Raw genomic sequence first — 21849 nt, 5'->3', positions numbered from 1 at the left:
AAATCAGCAAGCTGCCCTTCTGGATCAAACATGACATACAAAACCATAAAACAGGAGCATGGAATACAGAACAAGTCAGGAGACTCATTCTTGTCTTTGCTAGTAATAAATGCATTAATGGTATCTCAAGCATCTCAACAAGGATTATTTGACCAGGTTCATCCTCCCTCTGGCAAATTCATATTCACAAGATAGAGAAATAGAACATCTGATGGCCAACAGATGTTTAGGTTTTGTCTTGCACCTTGGAGTCATGCTCCCTTCCTTACTCAAATTTTACTTAATAAGCTCCTATCTTGGGGATCCCTGGGTGGCTCAGCGGTTTGGTGCCTGCCTTTGGCCCGGGGCGCGATCTTGGAGTCCCGGGATCAAGTGCCACATCGGGCTCCCGGCGTGGAGCCTGCTTCTCCCTCCTCCTGTGTCTCTGCCTCTCTCTCTCTTTCTCTCTCTCTATGTCTATCATAAATAAATAAAAATAAATAAATCTTAAAAAAAATAAGCTCCTATCTTATTCTCATGTCATCTTTGGGATGCAAGTCCTTTTCCAGAATACCAGCTTATGAGGCTGGGTGCTTATGACCTATGTCCTTAGACTCTGTGCCCAGTGTCATGCTGGGTATCATCCCTGTACCTACAGGCTGAAATCACACCAATCAGGCCACATTCCTCTGGTTCTGTCTCTTTTCAGAGTCTCATCCATCTCTGCTTGGCCTGTTTCAACACCAACTGAAACATGGAAATGCCAGCTTTTATGTTTGATTTTATTTCCCATCAAGTGAACCCAAATTGCCTTGGGGTGGCTTCTAGTGGTAGCATCCTTCTTTTGAAGGTTTATTATACTACATTGACAGTATCCTGGAGGTTGCGGTTAATAAGGGGATATGCACTGTGAGGAGGTTGCGTGTGGAGAAGATGAGTCCCTAAGGTTGGAAACTCTGTCCCATTTTCTGGTCATCTGCCAAGCTACAGAAAGAAATAGGAAAAAAGAAATACTGAGATCTGACTGATAGGATAAACGTGAAATCAGGAGTAGTTGCGACTCAGTTGGTAAACTAAAAGGATCAATTACCCCTAATTGCACAGATGGAATGAAAAGTGCAATTAGGTACTCAGAAAAATGCATAGTAATATAGCCACTGCTAAGACATACAATGGAAACAGTTAATGTTCTTTCATTCTACAATGGTATAGGTTAACCCTGGTTAACCCTGATATATTTGGCACAATAATTTCTTGAAAAGGGACTTCAAGCTAAGATAACTCCTATTATGGAGACACTGATACAAAGGAGAATTGGTAGGAGCCATGGGTGAATCCATTCTCTAGGTAAACCATGTGGTAAAAAAAGGGAATCAGAAATTATATATCCTGCTATATGGTGGAACAAACGCTCTGAACTTACACTCCCAATGAAAACCACCACCACAAAAAAAAGTATAAAAAGGTTTAATGAAACATTCAGGTAATTGTGTATTAGTTTCTCTTTCATCCATTCAGTGTTCTTTTCTGCAAATACAAGAAAAAAGGTACATACCTGCACATATAAATGCCTGTCTGTTCATATCTGTGTGTGTCTCCCTTTCTTAAATATACATATCATACAATATAACCTTGATTTTGTTGTTTCATAACATTCCCAGGAAACATGATTAAAATAAACCACGATGTGACAAAAAGTAGTGAAACTACTGATGTCAAAATAAAGTTAGTGAGAATCACTAGGAGATCAGCAAGCACCAGAGGCCAGCTTTCCTCCAAAAGTATCTGTCAAACCACAATGACCTGAACCTTATCTTTGGTTGCTCTGTGGAATTCGAGAGATAGGAGATAAGACTATCTCCAAGGTGGGGAACCCCACTAAGGCCTCCACCTAAAGCTAGTACCCCAGAGGGTTTTACCTTCAGTGAAAGGGTGACCCTCAACTTAGCAGAGAGGAGGGCATTAAGAAACATGCCTGCTGGAAATTTAGCTCTGTATTGAGAAGAAAGAGAAATTATCCTGGAAATTCATAACCATAAGATAACCATTGGAACATCAAGATAGTAATCATGTGGGTTTGTGGCCTGATAGGAATTTCAGGAAGATGCAGTGATCTGAAATGTGTGTTCTTTGTAAGCTCAAGTTAAGAATATAAAAATTTGCCACCATTTAAACCAAAAAGCAATTCAAAAAGTTTCAGAGTAGTGGTATCTTACGGATCATAGCCTCTGGCCAAGGTGCAATTGAGTCTGAAATCAATAAGAGAAACATAAAAATCCCTATACATTTGGAAATCTAAAAACAGACTTTAAAAACTTGGGGATCAAACACAAAATCATAATGGACTCTACAAAATATTTAGAAATAAACAGTAATAAAAATCATAGATATAATTTTTGTGGGATGTAAAGTGTTAATTGAGGGAATTTTACAGATTCCTATACTTACAGTAAAAGAGAAGAATGTGTAAAAATTAATGAATGAGGTATCCATCTTCGCAAGACAGCAAAGACTAGCCAAATGAAATAGAAAACCAGCATACAGGAAAGGATCAATGAAGCACCTGTATAGGTGCAAGAAAAAAAATCTGATAAAATGTGGCAATCATTCTTGATAAGAATTCTCAGCAAACAAGGAATGAAAGTCCCGTTAGGGAGTAAGGGACTCCAGACCATGCTCAGATTCTCAGGGGCAGAGGTGACTGACAAGTCGTGGCACACCAGTATTTCATTGCAGCATACCATTTGGGGAGCTTTTTTTCCTGGAGAATTTCTTACACATGTGGAGCAGGAGAATGAATGTACAAGAATGTTTAAAGCAGTATTGCCCAGGACTGCCAAAAACTTGGAAACAAGCCTAATATCCATCAATAACATAGATTTCTCTGATGAAAATTCTAAAGACAGGTCAGTTCTTTTAGGAAGTCCGTTTTTTCCTCTTTTGTGCAAAGTTCAACACTCAAGTTCAATAAATCAGTTGCTGATTCTCACCAGAAAATAAAATATACATCCACCACCTCCAAAATTTCCAGAGGAACTAAGTTGGAAATTGTCGGTGAGGAGTTTGTAGCAGAGCAGACCCATTTCTAACTTATGACATAAACTCTACCAATAGTATATTATTTTCCTTTGAAGGCTTTTACCAGTACTTGAACCTTTCCCTCTACCATCTACTGCTTTCATGAGCCTTAAGAACTCCTTCTGGGATTTTGGATGGCATGACCATACATACCCTGGATATTTCAAGAACTTGTACATCTAATCTTTTGAATGAGTGTTTGCAGTGGAGCAGTGTAAATCCTTTGCTAAAAGATGCTCTCACATTTAGATCTTTCATCCATTTTGAGTTTATCTTTGTGTATGGTGCAAGAGAGTGGTCTAGTTTCATTCTTCTGCATGTGGATGTCCAATTTTCCCAGCACCATTTATTGAAGAGACTGTCTTTCTTCCAATGGATAGTCTTTCCTCCTTTATCGAATATTAGTTGACCATAAAGTTCAGGGTCCACTTCTGGGTTCTCTATTCTGTTCCACTGATCTATGTGTCTGTTTTTGTGCCAGTACCACACTGTCTTGATGACCACAGCTTTGTAGTACAACCTGAAATCTGGCATTCTGATGCCCCCAGATATGGTTTTCTTTTTTAAAATTCCCCTGGCTATTCGGGGTCTTTTCTGATTCTACACAAATCTTAAAATAATTTGTTCCAACTCTCTGAAGAAAGTCCATGGTATTTTGATAGGGATTGCATTAAATGTGTATATTGCCCTGGGTAACATTGACATTTTCACAATATTAATTCTGCCAATCCATGAGCATGGAATATTTTTCCATCTCTTTGTGTCTTCCTCAATTTCTTTCAGAAGTGTTCTATAGTTTTGAGGGTATAGATCCTTTACATCTTTGGTTAGGTTTATTCCTAGGTATCTTATGCTTTTGGGTGCAATTGTAAATGGGATTGACTCCTTAATTTCTCTTTCTTCAGACTCATTGTTAGTGTATAGAAATGCCACTGATTTCTGGGCATTGATTTTGTATCCTGCCACGCTACCGAATTGCTGTATGAGTTCTAGCAATCTTGGGGTGGAGACTTTTGGGTTTTCTATGTAGAGTATCATGTCATCGGCGAAGAGGGAGAGTTTGACTTCTTCTTTGCCAATTTGAATGCCTTTAATGTCTTTTTGTTGTCTGATTGCTGAGGCTAGGACTTCCAGTACTATGTTGAATAGCAGTGGTGAGAGTGGACATCCCTGTCTTGTTCCTGATCTTAGGGGAAAGGCTCCAGTGCTTCCCCATTGAGAATGATATTTGCTGTGGGCTTTTCATAGATGGCTTTTAAGATGTTGAGGAATGTTCCCTCTATCCCTACACTCTGAAGAGTTTTGATCAGAAATGGATGCTGTATTTTGTCAAATCAAAATCCTAGAGAAGAACACAGGCAACACCCTTTTTGAACTCGGCCACAGTAACTTCTTGCAAGATACATCCACGGAGGCAAAAGAAACAAAAGCAAAAATGAACTATTGGGACTTCATCAAGATAAGAAGCTTTTGCACAGCAAAGGATACAGTCAACAAAACTCAAAGACAACCTACAGAATGGGAGAAGATATTTGCAAATGACATATCAGATAAAGGGCTAGTTTCCAAGATCTATAAAGAACTTATTAAACTCAACACCAAAGAAACAAACAATCCAATCATGAAATGGGCAAAAGACATGAAGAGAAATCTCACAGAGGAAGACATAGACATGGCCAACATGCATATGAGAAAATGCTCTGCATCACTTGCCATCAGGGAAATACAAATCAAAACCACAATGAGATACCACCTCACACCAGTGAGAATGGGGCAAATTAACAAGGCAGGAAACCACAAATGTTGGAGAGGATGCGGAGAAAAGGGAACCCTCTTACACTGTTGGTGGGAATGTGAACTGGTACAGCCACTCTGGAAAACTGTGTGGAGGTTCCTCAAAGAGTTAAAAATAGACCTGCCCTACGACCCAGCAATTGCACTGTTGGGGATTTACCCCAAAGATACAAATGCAATGAAACGCCGGGACACCTGCACCCCGATGTTTATAGCAGCAATGGCCACGATAGCCAAACTGTGGAAGGAGCCTCAGTGTCCAACGAAAGATGAATGGATAAAGAAGATGTGGTTTATGTATACAATGGAATATTACTCAGCTATTAGAAATGACAAATACCCACCATTTGCTTCAACGTGGATGGAACTGGAGGGTATTATGCTGAGTGAAGTAGGTCAGTCAGAGAAGGACAAACATTATATGTTCTCATTCATTTGGGGAATATAAATAATAGTGAAAGGGAATATAAGGGAAGGGAGAAGAAATGTGTGGGAAATATCAGAAAGGGAGACAGAACGTAAAGACTGCTAACTCTGGGAAACGAACTAGGGGTGGTAGAAGGGGAGGAGGGCGGGGGGTGGGAGTGAATGGGTGACGGGCACTGGGGGTTATTCTGTATGTTAGTAAATTGAACACCAATAAAAAATAAATTAAAAAAAATAAAAGTTTTCATCACAACAAAAAAAAATAAATAAAAAATAAAATAAAATAAAACATGCTCTCATCTCAGGACATTCTCTGTGATGTGGGGCCACTTTTAGGGCAAATGGAAGGAAGCTGACACTCTTTGATTACTTGTCATCTTCTTGGGTACTGTTCTAGATACCCTGTGTCTTTCATTGTCCTCCACAATAACTCAAGTGAATTAGGTTTTGTTGAGCTCTTCACATTAGAAAACCAAGATTTTGGAAGGCTTTGAAATTTGCATTAGGAAGTGGTGGGCCCAAAATTAAAATCTACATCTTTCTCCAAGGCTCATGTTCTTTTGAGTACATCTGGTCACCTTATACCTCACACAGGTGAGATCACCCCCATAAGGTGGATCATTTTTGCATTCTAATAACTAACCCTCCTTTTAATGGTTCAAAGTTTTAAATCAGTCCATTTTAAATTGAATTCCACTTCAAAACAAATTGCACAAGGCTTCTTTTACCCTCTGTCAGTGACAACAAGTAAAATAATTAAACATATCCATAAATGTTACACAAGACTATTTTTATTATGTTAGAGAACCACTGCCAACCAAATAGCATTCATAGAAATTACTTTTTCAAAAAACTATTTAGACCTTTTGTCACATAAATCATTGAATAATCAAACTCTTGCTCTCTCTCTTTTCAACAAAAAGGGACAGTATTCTATTATTAGATAGGATTATATTAAAATGAATATCCACAAAGCAACTATAAATACATAGGAGAGACATCCAGTGAACTACAACTTGAATTTAAAGTTACCACCTGATAATAAAATTAAGAAAAATATAATCTAATCAAAGTTAATTAAGTAATTAAAGCATCCTTTTGTAGAAGCATCCTTTTAGGTTGGCTATGGATCAATGACTGCCTATATTCAGTGTCTTGAGAACAGTATCACAGTGGCCTGATCAGAATACCATTGTAACCGTGGAATCTGAACCCTGATTAAATGAATTATAGGCTGCTCAAGAAGGATATATTAACAGGGAAAAGTGATCATCATACTGAGTAGGCTTATAGTTATAACAGGGCAAGAATGGGTCTCCAGCTTTGCAGAGAGGACAGGCACCCCTGGCCACCCAAGGCAGCATTCCAATCTACTAGTCTGCATCCTAGTAACTTGACCATCTGCCATTAATATCATCCAATCACTGCCCCTTGCCCTGAATTTGAAACAAATTTTGAAACAATTTGTTTAATTGTTCTGTGCTAGAGAGAGTTTATGTAGATTTGAGTCTGCCTGACATTTTTTTGTCATAAATTATTCAATTATCCTTCTGAGCTAAACTTCAATCTGTAATCATTTAGTTAACATGAATTCATTGGCTGAGAGAAGGATCAGCTTAGAAAAGTTTGACAAAATTGAGTGTCTCGGTCTTTGGCCCTAGGCTACGGTGACATTTGAGTAGTGTCTCAATACGTAAGGACATCCACAAATGGCCACTTCACAATCTCTGGATTGCTCAGGAGATAGGAGAAGAAAAAGTCTAAGGTTTTCTTTGTTTTGTTTAATTTGGATTATATACAAAACAAACTAGGAAGATACATAGAAATTTCTGTGCATAGTTTGCAATGGGTAAAGAACTTTTGGAAAGGTTGGTATATTTATTTTTGAGCATCATATCAACTGCATATCAATTTTATTTCCTCCTCTAGGAATAATTTAACCTTTAAGTTTAGAGCATAAACATCTGTAAATGACAATACATTTGCAAATGAGAATACTTGTGATATTTTCTTATTGTAAAATATATAAATGCTCATTGTGGGAATCTGTGGACTTTGGGTTTCTATGCTGTATAAACAAAGTGGAAGGAGTCAACAAACAAATGGTCACCTTTGAACCAAAAGGGTTCAAAGATGCATCTATGCAGCCTGAGCATCAGTACTCTATCTGCCCATCAGACCCTTGGTTTCGACTCAGGTCACGATCTGAGTCATGGGATCGAGCCCTGCATCTGGCCCCATGCTCAGCACGGAGTCGGCTTGGGATTGTTTCTCTGCCTCCCCCTTGGCCTCTCTCCCTGCTCCCACACACACTCCCTCTCTCAAATAAATAAATCTTTAAACAAACAACAACTATATATATATATATGTGTGTGTATATGTGTATACACACACACACATAATATATGAATGAAAGAATGCTTGTCAATTAAGAGCCAGGAGGTTATGCTAAACTAATTACTTTGAGGATCAGCACTTCAGGAAGTTGCCAAGATTGGCGAGAAAATCTACTTCCTGTGGATGATTCTTTTTCCCTAGAGCTTGTTTGCTTGCTTTTTTCCTTCCTTACTATCCTTTTTGCTTGACACTCTTCAAGCATAGAGCGAGCTTCAAACTTTACCAACCAGGTCCAATATGGTAGGCATTATTCTCTGGGTAGGACCCAGCAAAGCAAGAACCCACCCATGTGGCCTATTGTGGCAATAGCCTGTGTACCCTTAATCAATGTGCCAATCCTGGTGCTGAGATCACAGCCTCAGAGATTAGTAAACTTCCCATTGCCTACTGCCTCTTGTTTTTATAAGATCCTCTTTGAGAGTAAGTGAAGTTATGTGAGAGCATTTAACATAGTGACTGGCGCATAGCACTCAGTAAATTTGCCTGAGGTCTATTGAAGCTCTCTCCCCTTTTTTCTGGCTTTCCTGATTTTGCAAGACAAAATCCAGAAGAAAGTTCTTCTGTGTATCTTGCAATGTAATAGAGAAGACACTTATCCAAATAGGCAAGATTATTTACAGGCAGCCTCTGCTGAACGAGGCTGAGGTCCAGGAGACTAGGTCACTTTGATGAACTGATCTCATTTAGACCACCTCAAATCCTTGGTGGAAATAGGTGAAGGTATAAATTATAAATTAAAAAAGAAAGACAGATTTGACTGAAAAGTCTCTCTTGATAAAGCAGAACAAAATGGCTTTCAGGAATTCTTAGTAAAATATTCGCTGGGTAGGCAAAGTTCATTTGTTAAAATACTCATACGGAATGTACTGGATCATTTCTTGCCAAAAATATTCTTTTGCAATCATGTAGCCACTAACTGTGCCTTCTTACAAGTCCAGAGATGAGTTGCAGATGACATTGGACACATTTAGTAACCATTTAAAAAAATGTAGCTAATTCTATTGATAAAACCTGATTTTCACATATTAAAAACAAGCACATTGGGTAAATGTGGGAGCTTAAATCTGTACTCAATGGTTGAAACAGAAAGATAAGGCAGGAAGATGTTCTTTTTTCGCGGAAATTTGTACTTTGCAAACTGGCCAGTAAAACCATACAAAACCATTGGCTCTATGGTGTGAAATGATGTATCAAATGGAAACAGTAATAAGCACAAATAAACAGCTTTTGTTAAACAGCCTCAAGGAAAATGATAAACAGTGGCTTTTGATCCAGATTCTGCATAACTCCCTTTCTTATTTTGATTCATTCTCCTAAATTAGAAATTGTGGTCAGCTCAGAACTTACGTATGTAGCTAAATATATCTATCAGGGGAATGATGTAAAGCAAAGTTAGGTCTGGTTTGTGAAAAAGTTTAGAGTACCTGCTCACAACAAGCACTCCACTGGCTGCTCTCTGGGTTCAAGTTCTGGCTGCACCATGGACCTCAGACATGCAAGCTGTAAAATGGGAACCCTATCTGTAAAATTGTAAAATAGAAGTATCTTTGGTAAAGTGAGAATGATGGAAATTCCTACCATTTGGGGCTATGAGGGTTGAATACACAATTAAATTATAGCCCTTAGCACAGAATCTATGCACTGTCTCCCCATTGAACATGCAGCAGAAGTTAGTGTTCATTACTAGATTTTTCAGCCTTGAGTTGTTTGTCAGTTTTGGCTCTATGGGAAGGGAGATGGCGAGAAGTCTGAGAAAGCGCAAATAGAACTGCCTTTCCACCACCAACAGAAAGCAAATGCCTCTGGGTGTGTGGCATCTTCTTTAAAACCCTAAGGTAATTGCAGCAAGGAGGCTCAGGTAGTATTTCTGAATATTCAGACAAAAATTTTACTATATTAATGAATCTAGGGGCTGTTTCTCTTTGTTGACTCAATGCTAATTTTGACAGCATCCCCTGGGCATGTGCATGCTTATATTTTCTGGGCATGGAGATGCTGAGGCTTCTTCCTGTTTACTTAGTCATGTTTATATGAAGGCAGTCGTTCTCATTTTGTAGTAGATTTTTAATGTGAGGAAGAGAAGAGGCCCTCCTTAAGGTTAAGTGGTGGGGATCCAAATGGACACAGAAAACTCATCTCCAACGTGGGCACATCACCACTTATGCTCAGAATTTTCTTGTTTCACATCCCTCCCTAGTCTCCCCTTGGCAAACAATGAACAAAGTTGGTAGAGCATTCAGAGAAGAATAAGCTGATTGGGATGGAAGCGCTCCTTCTGGCTCCTTCTCAGACATGCTCCCTTCATTTTCTTCCCATCCACCAAATCTTAGCAGCACAACCCAACACCCAGTGTATGTTTGGTCCCTTGTGTCAATGGAGCACAGACATAACCTACAGGATAAAGGGAGAGGGAAACATCTTGGCAGGTGCTCTTCAGAGGACCTTAGAAGATAGTGAATGGAGCTATGAGGTGACCTGTGAGCTGTGAGTCCACACATGCTCTTCCCTCACTGTCTCCCAGCTCCTTGTCTTCCCACCTGTCCCCCCAAAAACATCCCCCAAAGTCAGAATGACACCTCAACTTCTGTTCCTGAGAGAGCTATAAAAAGGCATGATGAATGAGAAGTCCTATCCAGGACCTGCTCTTTGTGGTAAGATAAGCAAATCATTAGCATTGGTCATCCCACAGGCACAACTAAAAGTTAATAACCTTTGTGTAGGTGGAAAGTTCACTGGCTCCTTCCTCGGGGGGAAAATGTTCCTTTTGGTTTCAACTGATGTGATAACAGCTAAAACAGGTAAGAGTTACCTCAAAATGCCTACAAGGACTGTAGTTTCAGAGCACCCACACAACAAATCATTATTTATTTTTCTACAAAGAAGGAGATGGGGCTGGGGTAGAGGGATGAGGGGGGAAAGGTAAGAGAGAGAGAGGAGGAGGAGGAAGAAGGAGACACAGAGAAGGAAGAAGAAAATTAGTTTGTTTCTTTCCTCTTTCCCTTTTTAACCAACAGCTAATATTGTGTCTTGTTTAGGGTTCCCCTAATAAGGGTCTACAAAGATCCTGATTTAGGGGTCTTATTTTTGAGAGCAAGAATCCTATATCTATTTCATAATATGCATCACATTATTAATGTTACTGAAGATCGATTCTACCTTTTCTCAATCACATACTTCAAATATCTATCATACTTATGGATATAAATATGGAAAAAAAATATCTTCATTTCCTGAGACACTTTTGTAGCCCTTCTGCCCCAAAGAGTGGGAACTCTGTGAAATTGTGGAGGCAGAGAAAATTAAGGCCATTCCACCTCAAGTTTAGCATTAGCACAAGTACAGTCATCTTAGGCTCCTGTGAATAAGAGCTGCACTTTACAGGAAAAACTGCAGAATGTCCTTGACAGGGAATCCCATATCAGAAAGATAACAGAGCTCAGAATGCCCTCAGCAGGGAATCCCATATCAGAAAGACAACAGAGCTCAGAATGCCCTCAGCAAAGAATCCTATATCAGATCTTAAGAAACTCCCCCACCCCTCCCATATTGGAATGGAAAAAATTCCTCCACCCCTTCTGAAAATCCCCTAGACCAGCCCATAAAAAAACGTGGCTGTAACCCACTTCGGGGTCTAAGCCCCTGCTCTGCTGTGTGGAGTATACTTGGACCCAAGCTCAAGCTTGCTAATAAACCCTCATGTGCTTGCATCGGTGTCGGCTCCTTGGTGGTTTCTCGGATTCGCAATCTTGGGCACAACAAAATGACACAGCACATGATCATTCTCTACAATTTCTAGGGAACTATTCAAGGAAGATTTTACTCATCGAACCTAGTTGTCTGCATATCTGAGTTACTGATCTGCAGCAGAGCCAGCTCTCACAAACTTCCTATGGAGTTTCAGAAACTCAACAGGAACCATTTAGTCAATTATATAACATATGGGACTTTCTTTGAGAAGAGCTTCTTTGATTATCGGATTTTGATAGCTGTTTATAAAAATACTAATGAGAATGTACCAAAAAAAAAAAAAATGGTGCTGGCAGAGAATGAATGGAAACAATATGCCTTTCTTAGCTAAGATAGAAAATGTCCATAATTAGTCTCAACAGTTTTACTGTATCCATTTTTCATAAAAACATAAACAACAAATTACTTAAAATCCTATTAGTTTTTACTTAGTTTACATTTAATAGTTATCCTCAATATTTGTTACTTATCATATTTCTTAAAACCTGATTTTGTTTGGGCAACAATGTGCCCAACCAATAAGGATAAATCATAATTAGTTTAAGCCCTCAAGGTAAGCTAATTCCCTTCTCCCACTTGCCTTCCCAGTTTTCCATGCAGCTGATTCTAGCCACATGACCCTTCTAACCAACAAAACCTATTGGGAAGTCTGCAGACAGGGCTTATAGGAAACATTCATTAGCCTGATGAAGAGACAAGCACATGGGGAGAGCTCCCTAAAGAGCTTCTTCCTCTTCCTGCCTTGAACACGGCTGCAAGGGAGTTGATGTTTGGGGCTTTACCAACCCTCTTGAGGCCTTAGGTAGCAAGTCCAAGGACAAAAAGCCAACATCCTAGAGATAGAAAAGTGGACAATAAAAATGCCTAAGTCTCAAATGATAATAGTGAGCAATACCATCCTTAAACTACCTGTTTACACACTTCTTGTTTTGTGAGGTATTAAATATCTTTATTGCTTAGGCCACAGTTGGATGGATAGTCACTCAATAAATACTAAATTATTTAGGCATTGCTCCTGCTGCTTGGATTACAGCAGTAAATCAAACATACAACCTCCCTGGCCTCACAGGGCATGTACCAAGTCAGAGGAGACATATGCTACAGAAATAAAAGAATAAACATAATATGCCAAGTCATGGTAATCATTATGGAGAATATAAAGCAAGGTAAGGAGATTGAGAATAAAATGGAAAGCTAATTTATATTGATAATTCATGGAAGCTTTACTGAGAGGTAATCATTTGAACAGAGACTTGAATGAATTAAAAGAGTGAACCAGGTGGATAGCTACGGGTGTTTTGTTACTTGCATCTGAAAGCATCATTAACTTAGACATCCAGTAAGTTTGTAGTCATTCGTCAAAACAGAGCTCTGACATAATCACTTCTGGGAAGTCTTCCAGGACCTCCCACTCACTAAAATCAATCCCTTCCTCTTCTAGAATACTTCTTCATCTTCACCCCATGCACTGTTATCTACACCATGCCTTCTTTTACTCTACTTGTTGATATAGCTTATAATGTCACCTTCTCTAGGCATTATGACTCTGGAGGGAAAAGATCAATTCTTAGTTACTGCTATCTTGGCTCTTAGCAGTTGGTATCTGCTCACCTAGTGAGCTCCATGTACCCACAAATAGTTATTTTTTTTAAAGATTTTATTTGGGGATCACTTGGTGGCTCAGCGGTTTAGCACCTGCCTTCGGCCCAGGGCGTGATCCTGGAGTCTCCAGATTGAGTCCTACATCGGGCTCCCTGCATGGAGCCTGCTTCTCCCTCTGCCTGTGTCTCTGCCTCTCTCTCTCTCTCTCTTTCTCTGTGTCTCTCATGGATAAGTAAATAAAATCTTTTATGGATAAGTAAATAAAATTTTATTATTTTTTTAAGATTTTATTTACTTATTCATGAGAGACACAGAGAAAGAGAGAGAGAGAGAGAGGCAGAGACACAGGCAGAGGGAGAAGCAGGCTCCATGCAGGGAGCCCGATGTGGGACTCAATCCCAGGACCCTGGGATCACACCCTGAGCCAAAGGCAAACACTCAACCTCAGAGCCAACCAAGCGTCCCACCCACAAATAGTTATCGACTTGACTGGAGCTTCTGCCCTTTGGATGTTTGGATATAAATGTGTAGTTTCCACTGTAGTGTGATTAAAAGTGGGCACCTACAGAAAATGTTGTTAAAGTGTGATTATTTTTTGTGTTGAAGAAATTCATCTTACAAGCATTGAGAAAGCTGACTGCACTGAGTCTCCATGAATGTGTACGAATTTACAAATTACATAGGTCACTTAGGCAGAAAATCTTTGGTTTCCATTTGGGAGACAAAAATATATATGATGGTTGAGAAGCAACCTGGTTCCCTATCAGGTACATCTGTCTAATCACACACTGTCCTTGGTCTTTGGAAAAGGCTATCCAAAAACTGATGTAACCACTCACTTAGGTTAAGTAATTACAGTCTCCTGAGTATTTCTCCTGGTAGGGGAGGAAAAAGTTCATTTTGTTTACTGATCTTGAATGACTGCTCATCTGTGAACCTTTCTTTCCTCTCAGGCTACTCAATGCACACTCACTTCAGTGCAGGAACAAAGCATTATGATTGATTCAACTCAAAATGAACTGGGTTTTACCATAAAATATAACCTAGCAGATATTATATTTTTAACTTCAAAAGTAAAGAGAAAGGGAAAGGGCATGTGAAGAAACTTAAAACATCAATGAAGGCTTAAAAAAAAAGAGTTTGGTTTTAGGTACTTGTGTGAAAATTTAATAAAGAGAGGATCAGAAGATATTAAGGTATTTTTATATTAAATCCAGAGTTTGTAGAATAAAGTAAATAATATGCTTTTAAAAAATGTTCCCTCAATATCAAAACAGAAGGAAAGGCATTTGCTTCATATACTCTCAAACAGAGTAATAGTCCTTTCTTTTATGTGTTACATTAACAGATATTAATATTAGTAATTAATATTACTTAATGTTTGCTTTCCGTTTAAGCCAATCTCTTACTTAAAACTCAGAAAGGAAAATAATGTTTTTTAGATTGCAGGGTTATGATGATCCAAATGTGTATGCTTCACAACATTTTTCTGAAGAATGGCTTAGAGTCAGATGGTATGTCAATAAATGAAGACTTACTCATCAGTTTTTGAAAATAGGTGCTAAAGACTTTAACTTTGCATTTGAGATTCCAAATCACACTTCCATATTGCCAAAGGAAGCAGGTATCATACAGTCCCCATACAGTCCCATTTCAAGGAATCTAGATCAGGTTGGTACATATAAAATCTTCACAAAGTCTTCATAAGAACTTATAGCACCAGAGACAGTTACTGAACAAATAACTTTGAGACTAAACTCAGATAAAGAAGCTCAAATTCAAGATGCCTGGGTGGCTCAGAGGTTGAGCTTCTGCTTTCAGCTCAGGGTGTGATCCTGGAGCCCAAATTCCAGAAGAACTTAGCTTAGCACCTGCTGGTTTGCCTGGGATACCCTGGATGCCCATCCCTGGTTGGAACAATCCAGATCTCCAGGTCCTTCTTGGGCCCACTCCCCCTCTCTACAGAGAGGGACATCCCCAACTTCACTCATCAGTCAAGGTTAATTTAGCAACAGCTCAGCTTCTGGTATAGAGTAACCCAAGTAACACTAGGAACAAAGATGTATGGGGGAGGTAGCGATGTTTGATGACATGTCTCATGCAAGCTGAGAAGGTGCAAATGAATGGGACATATATACTTAAATTAATGGGAAAGTATGAGCGTTCTTTGTCACTTAAGGGGCTGCTTTGGATAGCAGTTGGAGACACATTTAAAATTTCTGAGAGAACCAATTTCATACTCGTTGTTCTCAATTTTTTTTTTTTTTTGCTACTCTTCCTCTTTATCTTTTTTGTTTGTTTGGTTGGTTGGTTGAAAGTCTTAGCTGATTCCCTTAACTAGAAGGGTATCTGCTAACAAAAAAGTCAACAAATTCACAGGAGACAAAAGACATTCTTGGTTTGATTGCTCCTAATAAACTTCAGTGCTTCCAGACCACATAATGTCATAGAGTTATTTGTAATGCTTCTTTAAAAGGGTGACAGGGTTCAGAAATAAACTGCACATGGTAAGAAGAGCCTCCCATGGGTTATCCCTGCAAAATGAGTTGCAAGGCTTTGGGAGTGGTGGTGGTTTCCGGCCATTAGCATTACTAATCAAGGCCAGCCTTGCATTTATGGGAATCTACACAAACCAGGATGATACATGCTATGTTCACTCAAGCAACCCTGCCTGATTTCTTCAAGGTTATGCTCAAACAAAACTTTACTCCAATTATCTTTGATTGGAATGCTTCATTATTTTTATATGTCCTAGGGATAGAGTCCATGAAGTAGATGCATTAGGTCCATGAGTCACAAAAATCATATTTCGTGCTTCATGCCCACATAAAGCAATTACTGTCAACTCTCAATTAACCTCGTTATCAGAGGAAGCATTAGTGGAGACAATACAAATCCTGGATAACCTACCCATGTCTTTCTTGCTGCCACAGTTGCAGCTGAGGTGAGAAAGAGAGAAAGAGAGAGAGATAATGGGAGCGCCAGGCAAAGCGTGGGGCTAAGAGGTCTCTTCTGGAAAATTTGAGCAGAGGTGCCACTCTGCCCTTTTATCATGTCCCTTGCCTTTCTGCCCTGCGCCAGGAAGCAAAAATAACATTACTTTCTTTGCAATCTCCTGGCTGACAAACAAAAGGTGAGGAGCAAAGGAAGCCAGGAGAAAGTGTGGGGGGGGGGGGAGTACCCTGCAATGCTGGCAATCCCTGGCAGCCCGGAGGCCTCTGGGGACCACAGGCAGTTCTACACAGGGGCTGTGCACCTTGCTCCTTATCCTTAGGAAGCTTGAGCTATTCCCAAGGCTCTCAGGGCACAGGGCAAGTACTCAGGTGTTTTGTTCTTTTGGATTTTGATTGTGTCACCCAACATGGTCAAAGGTGTTTAATTACAAATGTCATAATTAATCATTTGCACACATGATAAGCATTCTTACACTAGAGGTGCCTACAGGTATAAGGACATGCCCATCAAATCAGGTGCTAGGCATTGATGCTCTTCCCATCCTTCAGATGAAATGAACCCACTGAGCCGGGCACTGTTATCCCAGGCTGGGAGCCACAGGACCACTGAAGATGCCACCTCTTCAAGTGATTCCTAGTGGCACTGCTCCAGGAAGGGTTTGCATTTTAACAAGGAAGCAAAACCGCAGTGATAAAACCACACTGAAATTCCAGACCCTAGTGAGGAACTGGTGGTATGGGAGAGACACAGGAGGGGTGGGGGAAAAACTCTGAAGTCACAGCATAGACAAGAGCACACTGGAAAGGAAAACTAGGAAATTACCTTGGGGAAAGAAAGATGAAAAATCATAAAATTATGTTTTAATGAAAAAAACAGTTTGAGTTAAAATGATTATAAAGAGACAAATTCATGTCCTTTGTAAATATGACTTTGCTACAAAATGAATGGGGTCTGGCTGGAAAGAAGTCATTTATCAGTTTTTTGCCTCTGAATGAATTTCTGTGTATCAGCTTGAGAAATCAGGAAAATAGGTGCAAAAAATCAAAAGACAGAGTTAGAAACAGTGGAGGGGCACCTGGGTGGCTCAGTGGTTGAGCATCTGTCTTTGGCTCAGAGCATGATCCCAGGGTTCTGGAATCGAGTCTCGTATCGGGCTCCCCACAGGGAGTCTGGTTCTCTCTCTGCCTATGTCTCTGCCTCTCTCTGTGTGTCTCTCATGGATAAATAAATAAAATCTTAAAAAAAAGGAAATAGTGGAAAACACAAGATTTCTGGAGAATACTGGCCAGAATTCTTCCTAATACCAAAGAGAAAGAGAGAGACAGAGAAAAAATAATAATAATAATAATGAAGGAAGATTATGAAAAATGTAAATATTGACTATAAAATATCAGTGGGTAAGCCAAAAATGAAAGTCAAAGAAATAAGTGAAAGTGCTCATCTGATTGACTGATTCATTATTCTTTAAATTCTCTGGATGCTCATCAGCTAGGGCAGGTGCATACATACACAATGAAATGTGATGTTATGACTTCTGGGTTAAAAAGGAGGGGTGAAATTAAAGGTGTAATTACTTCTCATCCCCTTTTCAAAACACAGAGAGAACAACAATAGTGAAACAGAGAAAAGTATCAAATGTAATCAAACAAGCAAGCAAACAAAAAGTCCCCCATCCTTTTTACACATCATGAAGCATACATGGACCCAATTCAGGAAGGACAGTGAAAACTGACAAATATCTCAAGTCTCAAGCAGGTGGAAAAAGTTTCTGGCCAAAGTAATGTCAAAAACGTCTAATGGGCATATGCCATGTGCTTTTGATGAGAGTGGCAAGAGGCACAATTTAAGCCCTAGAGACACAGTTTTGACACTGTGTAACAGAGGGAGAGGCAGAACTAAGAAAAAATGTGTTAATATTGTATTCCTATTTACTTTTGTATTGTGTTACTGTATCCCTTCTTGCCAAAGAAGACTTCCAGAGGCAATGACTGCCTATAGAAATTCCAAGGGAATAAACCAGTAAAAACAAACAATACACAGACTTGGATTTTCTAGATAATTCTTTCATACATAGAGTATAAATCTTTATACTTTATGCCAGTGGAAATTTTCCCTTAGATGATTATTCTGATAGAAAGTATTTGAATTTTATATGTCAAGTCCAAAAAAGGAAATACTACATAATACGGAAAGCATCTAACTCTGTTAGGTTAAGCAACTGAATTTGAGAGATTTGCTAGATGGTTTCAATCTAAGCACTCATTTAGGTTTTCAAAGGAAAAAGACAAGGGAGTGAGCAGAGGAGTGTGACCAGATTATAAGAATTTTTTTGCTTTGCTCTCAAGAGTGAAGGACTACTTCATCTAAGAAAATACAATTCAGCACATAGAAAAAGCAATTCAGTGATAGTCTGGGTGTTCACTAATTGGTCTTAGAACAAGTGTCTTCTGTAAGCTATAGATTTGGCAAATAATAAGAGCCACTGGAAGGATTTAAAAAAACAACTTTCCAACTCTGTCTACCATGGAACTTTCATTTTGTACATATGCTAGACCAGATCACCTGGGCTTCGTTTTTCCTGTACATTGGTTGACAAAGGAAAGGTCTGAATTTGAATTAGGTAACACACTCTTCCTTGTCTTCACAGTTTGAGATTTACAGTTCTCTCTCTTTTCCTGGCTATGCACAAGTTAAAATCTATAGGATCTCATGGCTCCCTGGCCCTTTAAAGGAACACAGTGTATGTATGGACAATGGATAATTAATGGGCTCATGAAGGAAGTCAAGAAATGGACTTTTTCTAACTATTTTCTAACTGAAAATAATGAAAATCAATGAAGCCAGAACAGACCCAAGCATTAAGCAGCATTTACTTAAGTGATATTAGGCAATGGTACAGTTGGGTGAGCAAAGCAGTATAAGCTAATACTGACCTCCTCTCCCAAGCTCAAAAAATTCAAGAATGGTCATAGACCCAAGGACCATACATTTCAAGTTTGGATTGCCAAAGGAACGGTTATGGGTTAAACTGTGTCTCCCTAAAATTCATATGTTGAAGTCCTAACCCCCCAATATGTAGGAATGTGACTGTAATTGGAGGTAGGGCCTTTAGAGAAGCAATGAAGGTTAAATGAGGTCATGGAGGGGCCCTGATCTGATATGACCGATGTCTTGATAGGAAGAGGAGATAAGGTCATGGACACATGTGTGAGGAGGGCATGTGAGGACACAGGAGGAGGAGGCCATTTATGAGCCCAGTAGAGAGACCTCAGAAGAAATCAACCTTGTGGATGCCCTGTTCTTAAGATTTCTAGTCTTCAGAACTGTGAGGGAAAAAAAATGTTGGTTGTTGAAGCCTCCAAGTCTGCAGTGCTTTGTGATGGTAACCCCAGCAAACTAATTCAGAAATCTGCTATATAATCAGCCCTTCTTTTTCTTTTACAAGCCAGAAAGAAGACCCAAGTTTTCTTTTGTGGTTAGATGCATTCTACGTCATACTCACAACCCCAACAGGAAAGGCCAGTACAGCTAACATCCAGTCCCGGAGTGAGATGAGCTTCTTGAGCTGCCTTTCTTGTTCTTGGTTCCCACTTCCTCTAGTCAGGAGACTGGAAAGATCAGTCAGCACACAAATGCCGAAAAAGACAGCCTGGATGACCTGGAGGGAGACAAGAGCTGGTGTTATGAAGACCAAAGACCTAAAGAGGCCCCAGCTGTAGGACAGCCAACCAGCAACAACTCTGCAACATGATACATGATAAGAGAAGATTGGAAGCATACTTAAAGAGCTGGCCTACAAATGTAAAAGACTTTACAAACGACTTTCTTTACAAAAGGCTATCATAGATGAGAAAATTCATCCTAAAAACACTGCTTCCCTTTTTGCTCATTTCAGTTCAAATGTGAAATAAGCACACACATACATGTCTAAAGAGGCCCAACAGAAAGTAGTATCAAATATCATAAGGATATGTCCATTATTTTGAAAACATCTTATCTGCGATCTAGTTATACTGACCAGTGGGGTTTAGTGAACATCTAAGAAGCGCAAAGAAAAGAATCAGGGTAGCCTGAATATTAAACAAGACACTTTTGTCTGAATGTGAAGAAACCTTCCTATGCTTTAATCTCCTAGATTTAGAAATTTTCTCACCAAAGGAAGTGTTTGGAAGTGTTTCTCACCAAAGGAAGTCCTTGAGCCATAGAGAAATTAACTGAATGCAATAATTAGAGCTGTACAGAGTGATTTTCTGTTGTCAAACCTAAATGATAAGACCTCCTTCTCAGGTTTTCTATGAAATAAAATCTTCCCAAAGTAATATAAACAGAGATACCGCACCATATTCCCCAAAATGCTTTCAGTTGTACATTCCCAAATCAATTACAAATTAAATTACTTACTTCAGCTACATGTAACTTGGACTATCACAGTGGGGAGGACACTAAAACACTGTAATTCCATAATATGTGAAATTCCCAAAGTGGGTGGAAAAGTATTGATGATCCAGAGCTGTGAGTAGAGGCAGGAAGCATACTGTCACATAGCTTGCCACATGATATTTCAAATTATGGAAAGGGCAGAAAATAGAGTCCCTGGGCTCAAAACAATGTCCATTTAGCACCAAGAATAGATTCAGGGTAATTTTTCTGGCTTCTATCTGAAATAATTTACTGATGGTATATTTGTAAAAGATACAATTTTACTAATTACCTCTTTAGAAAACAAAAAGTTTTGTGCAAAATTCCATGTTGGCAGTGGAAAGAATCTGTGATTGAATGGATGAGTTCCTCACTGCGGCACAGAACAAAGGGAAGAAGGAAGGACCCTCAAAATTCCCTGGTTCCATCCTTTAGCATAACATGACACACTCAGATTGTTCATCATTCTGTTCAAATTCTTATCTAAGCCATTTTGAAAATTCTGAATAAAGGAGATTCTATTGCTGGCCTTAGTCAAATAAACAAAAATCCTGCAATATTTTACTATCACTGGCTCTTCCAAGCCTACCAAATACTGCCATTATTAGCCAATCTTAGCTAGAGTATAATGTTATATTCCTTCTCATAACTTAGCCTGTCTTTTAGCTTCAATGACTTAAAGTTTATTGTTATTCTTTCTACAACCAGAAAAACCAGAATGGGAGACGGTGAATCTGCCATAACTGAGTATGGCTCAACTCAAGAGTTGGCAAGAATCATGTTGTGATGACCAGAAATAATTTCAATGACTCAGGGAATAATTTCACAGTTAGGAAAACTTTCCATACCATATCTTATCACTTTAGATGTTTGACCTTTATGTTAAACACAAAGAAATTGGAGTTGCCAGGCTGGGGAATAATAATCTCCATGCCAATTTGGCCAGTGAGCATATTAAAAGATGTCATACCTGATCAATTACCAGGGAAATGCAAATGTAGACCACTGAGATAGCATTTTTCACTCATATAATTATTTGTAATTTAATTCTAATAATACCACTGGTTATAAGTATGTTCTGCATACTTATAATATGGGAATGCAAATTTGGATGACCCCTTTGAAGAATAGTTGGCAATATCTCGTGATATAAAGATGCATAGACTCTATTATCTAATGACTTCATTACAGAGGGTATTTCCTTACTGAAACTCTCATACATGTGTTCTTGTCACATGCATACAAAAGTTAATTTCTGCATTCATTCCTTCAAAAAAGTCAGCCTATATGTCTCAATTATTGACTGGATAAATAAACAGTGCTATATTCATAGAGTGGAATTCTAAGTACATATCAATTTTTCATTCTTACAACAAAACATTAAACAAAAAAAGGGGGGGGAGTTACAGTTTGATAGTATTAAAATAAATTTCAAAAAGATTAATAGCACTC

General features: G+C 39.0%; 1 protein-coding gene across 16 annotated transcripts in view; it reads right to left on the bottom strand.

The window, feature by feature from the left end:
* The window catches only part of AIG1 (androgen induced 1), a 240818-nt gene that overhangs the window by 168368 nt on the left and 50601 nt on the right, over nucleotides 1-21849 (bottom strand). For 12 of the 16 annotated variants that reach the window (XR_012031075.1, XR_012031076.1, XM_072825955.1 and 9 more), the window contains exon 2: nucleotides 19481-19636. The exons of the other annotated variants lie outside the window; for them this stretch is intronic. Coding sequence is in view for 10 of the 12 variants with exons in the window: in XM_072825955.1 (XP_072682056.1) it covers nucleotides 19481-19636 (156 nt within the window). In the remaining 2 variants the exon portion in view is untranslated. The remainder of the gene's footprint in view (nucleotides 1-19480; nucleotides 19637-21849) is intronic. 16 annotated transcript variants of the gene reach the window in all.

This window comes from Canis lupus, chromosome 1, assembly GCF_048164855.1.
Source record: "Canis lupus baileyi chromosome 1, mCanLup2.hap1, whole genome shotgun sequence".
Classification (NCBI taxonomy): Eukaryota; Metazoa; Chordata; class Mammalia; order Carnivora; family Canidae; genus Canis; species Canis lupus.
The sequence above is the reverse complement of the archived record's forward strand: the minus strand, read 5'-3'. Positions and strand labels throughout refer to the sequence as shown.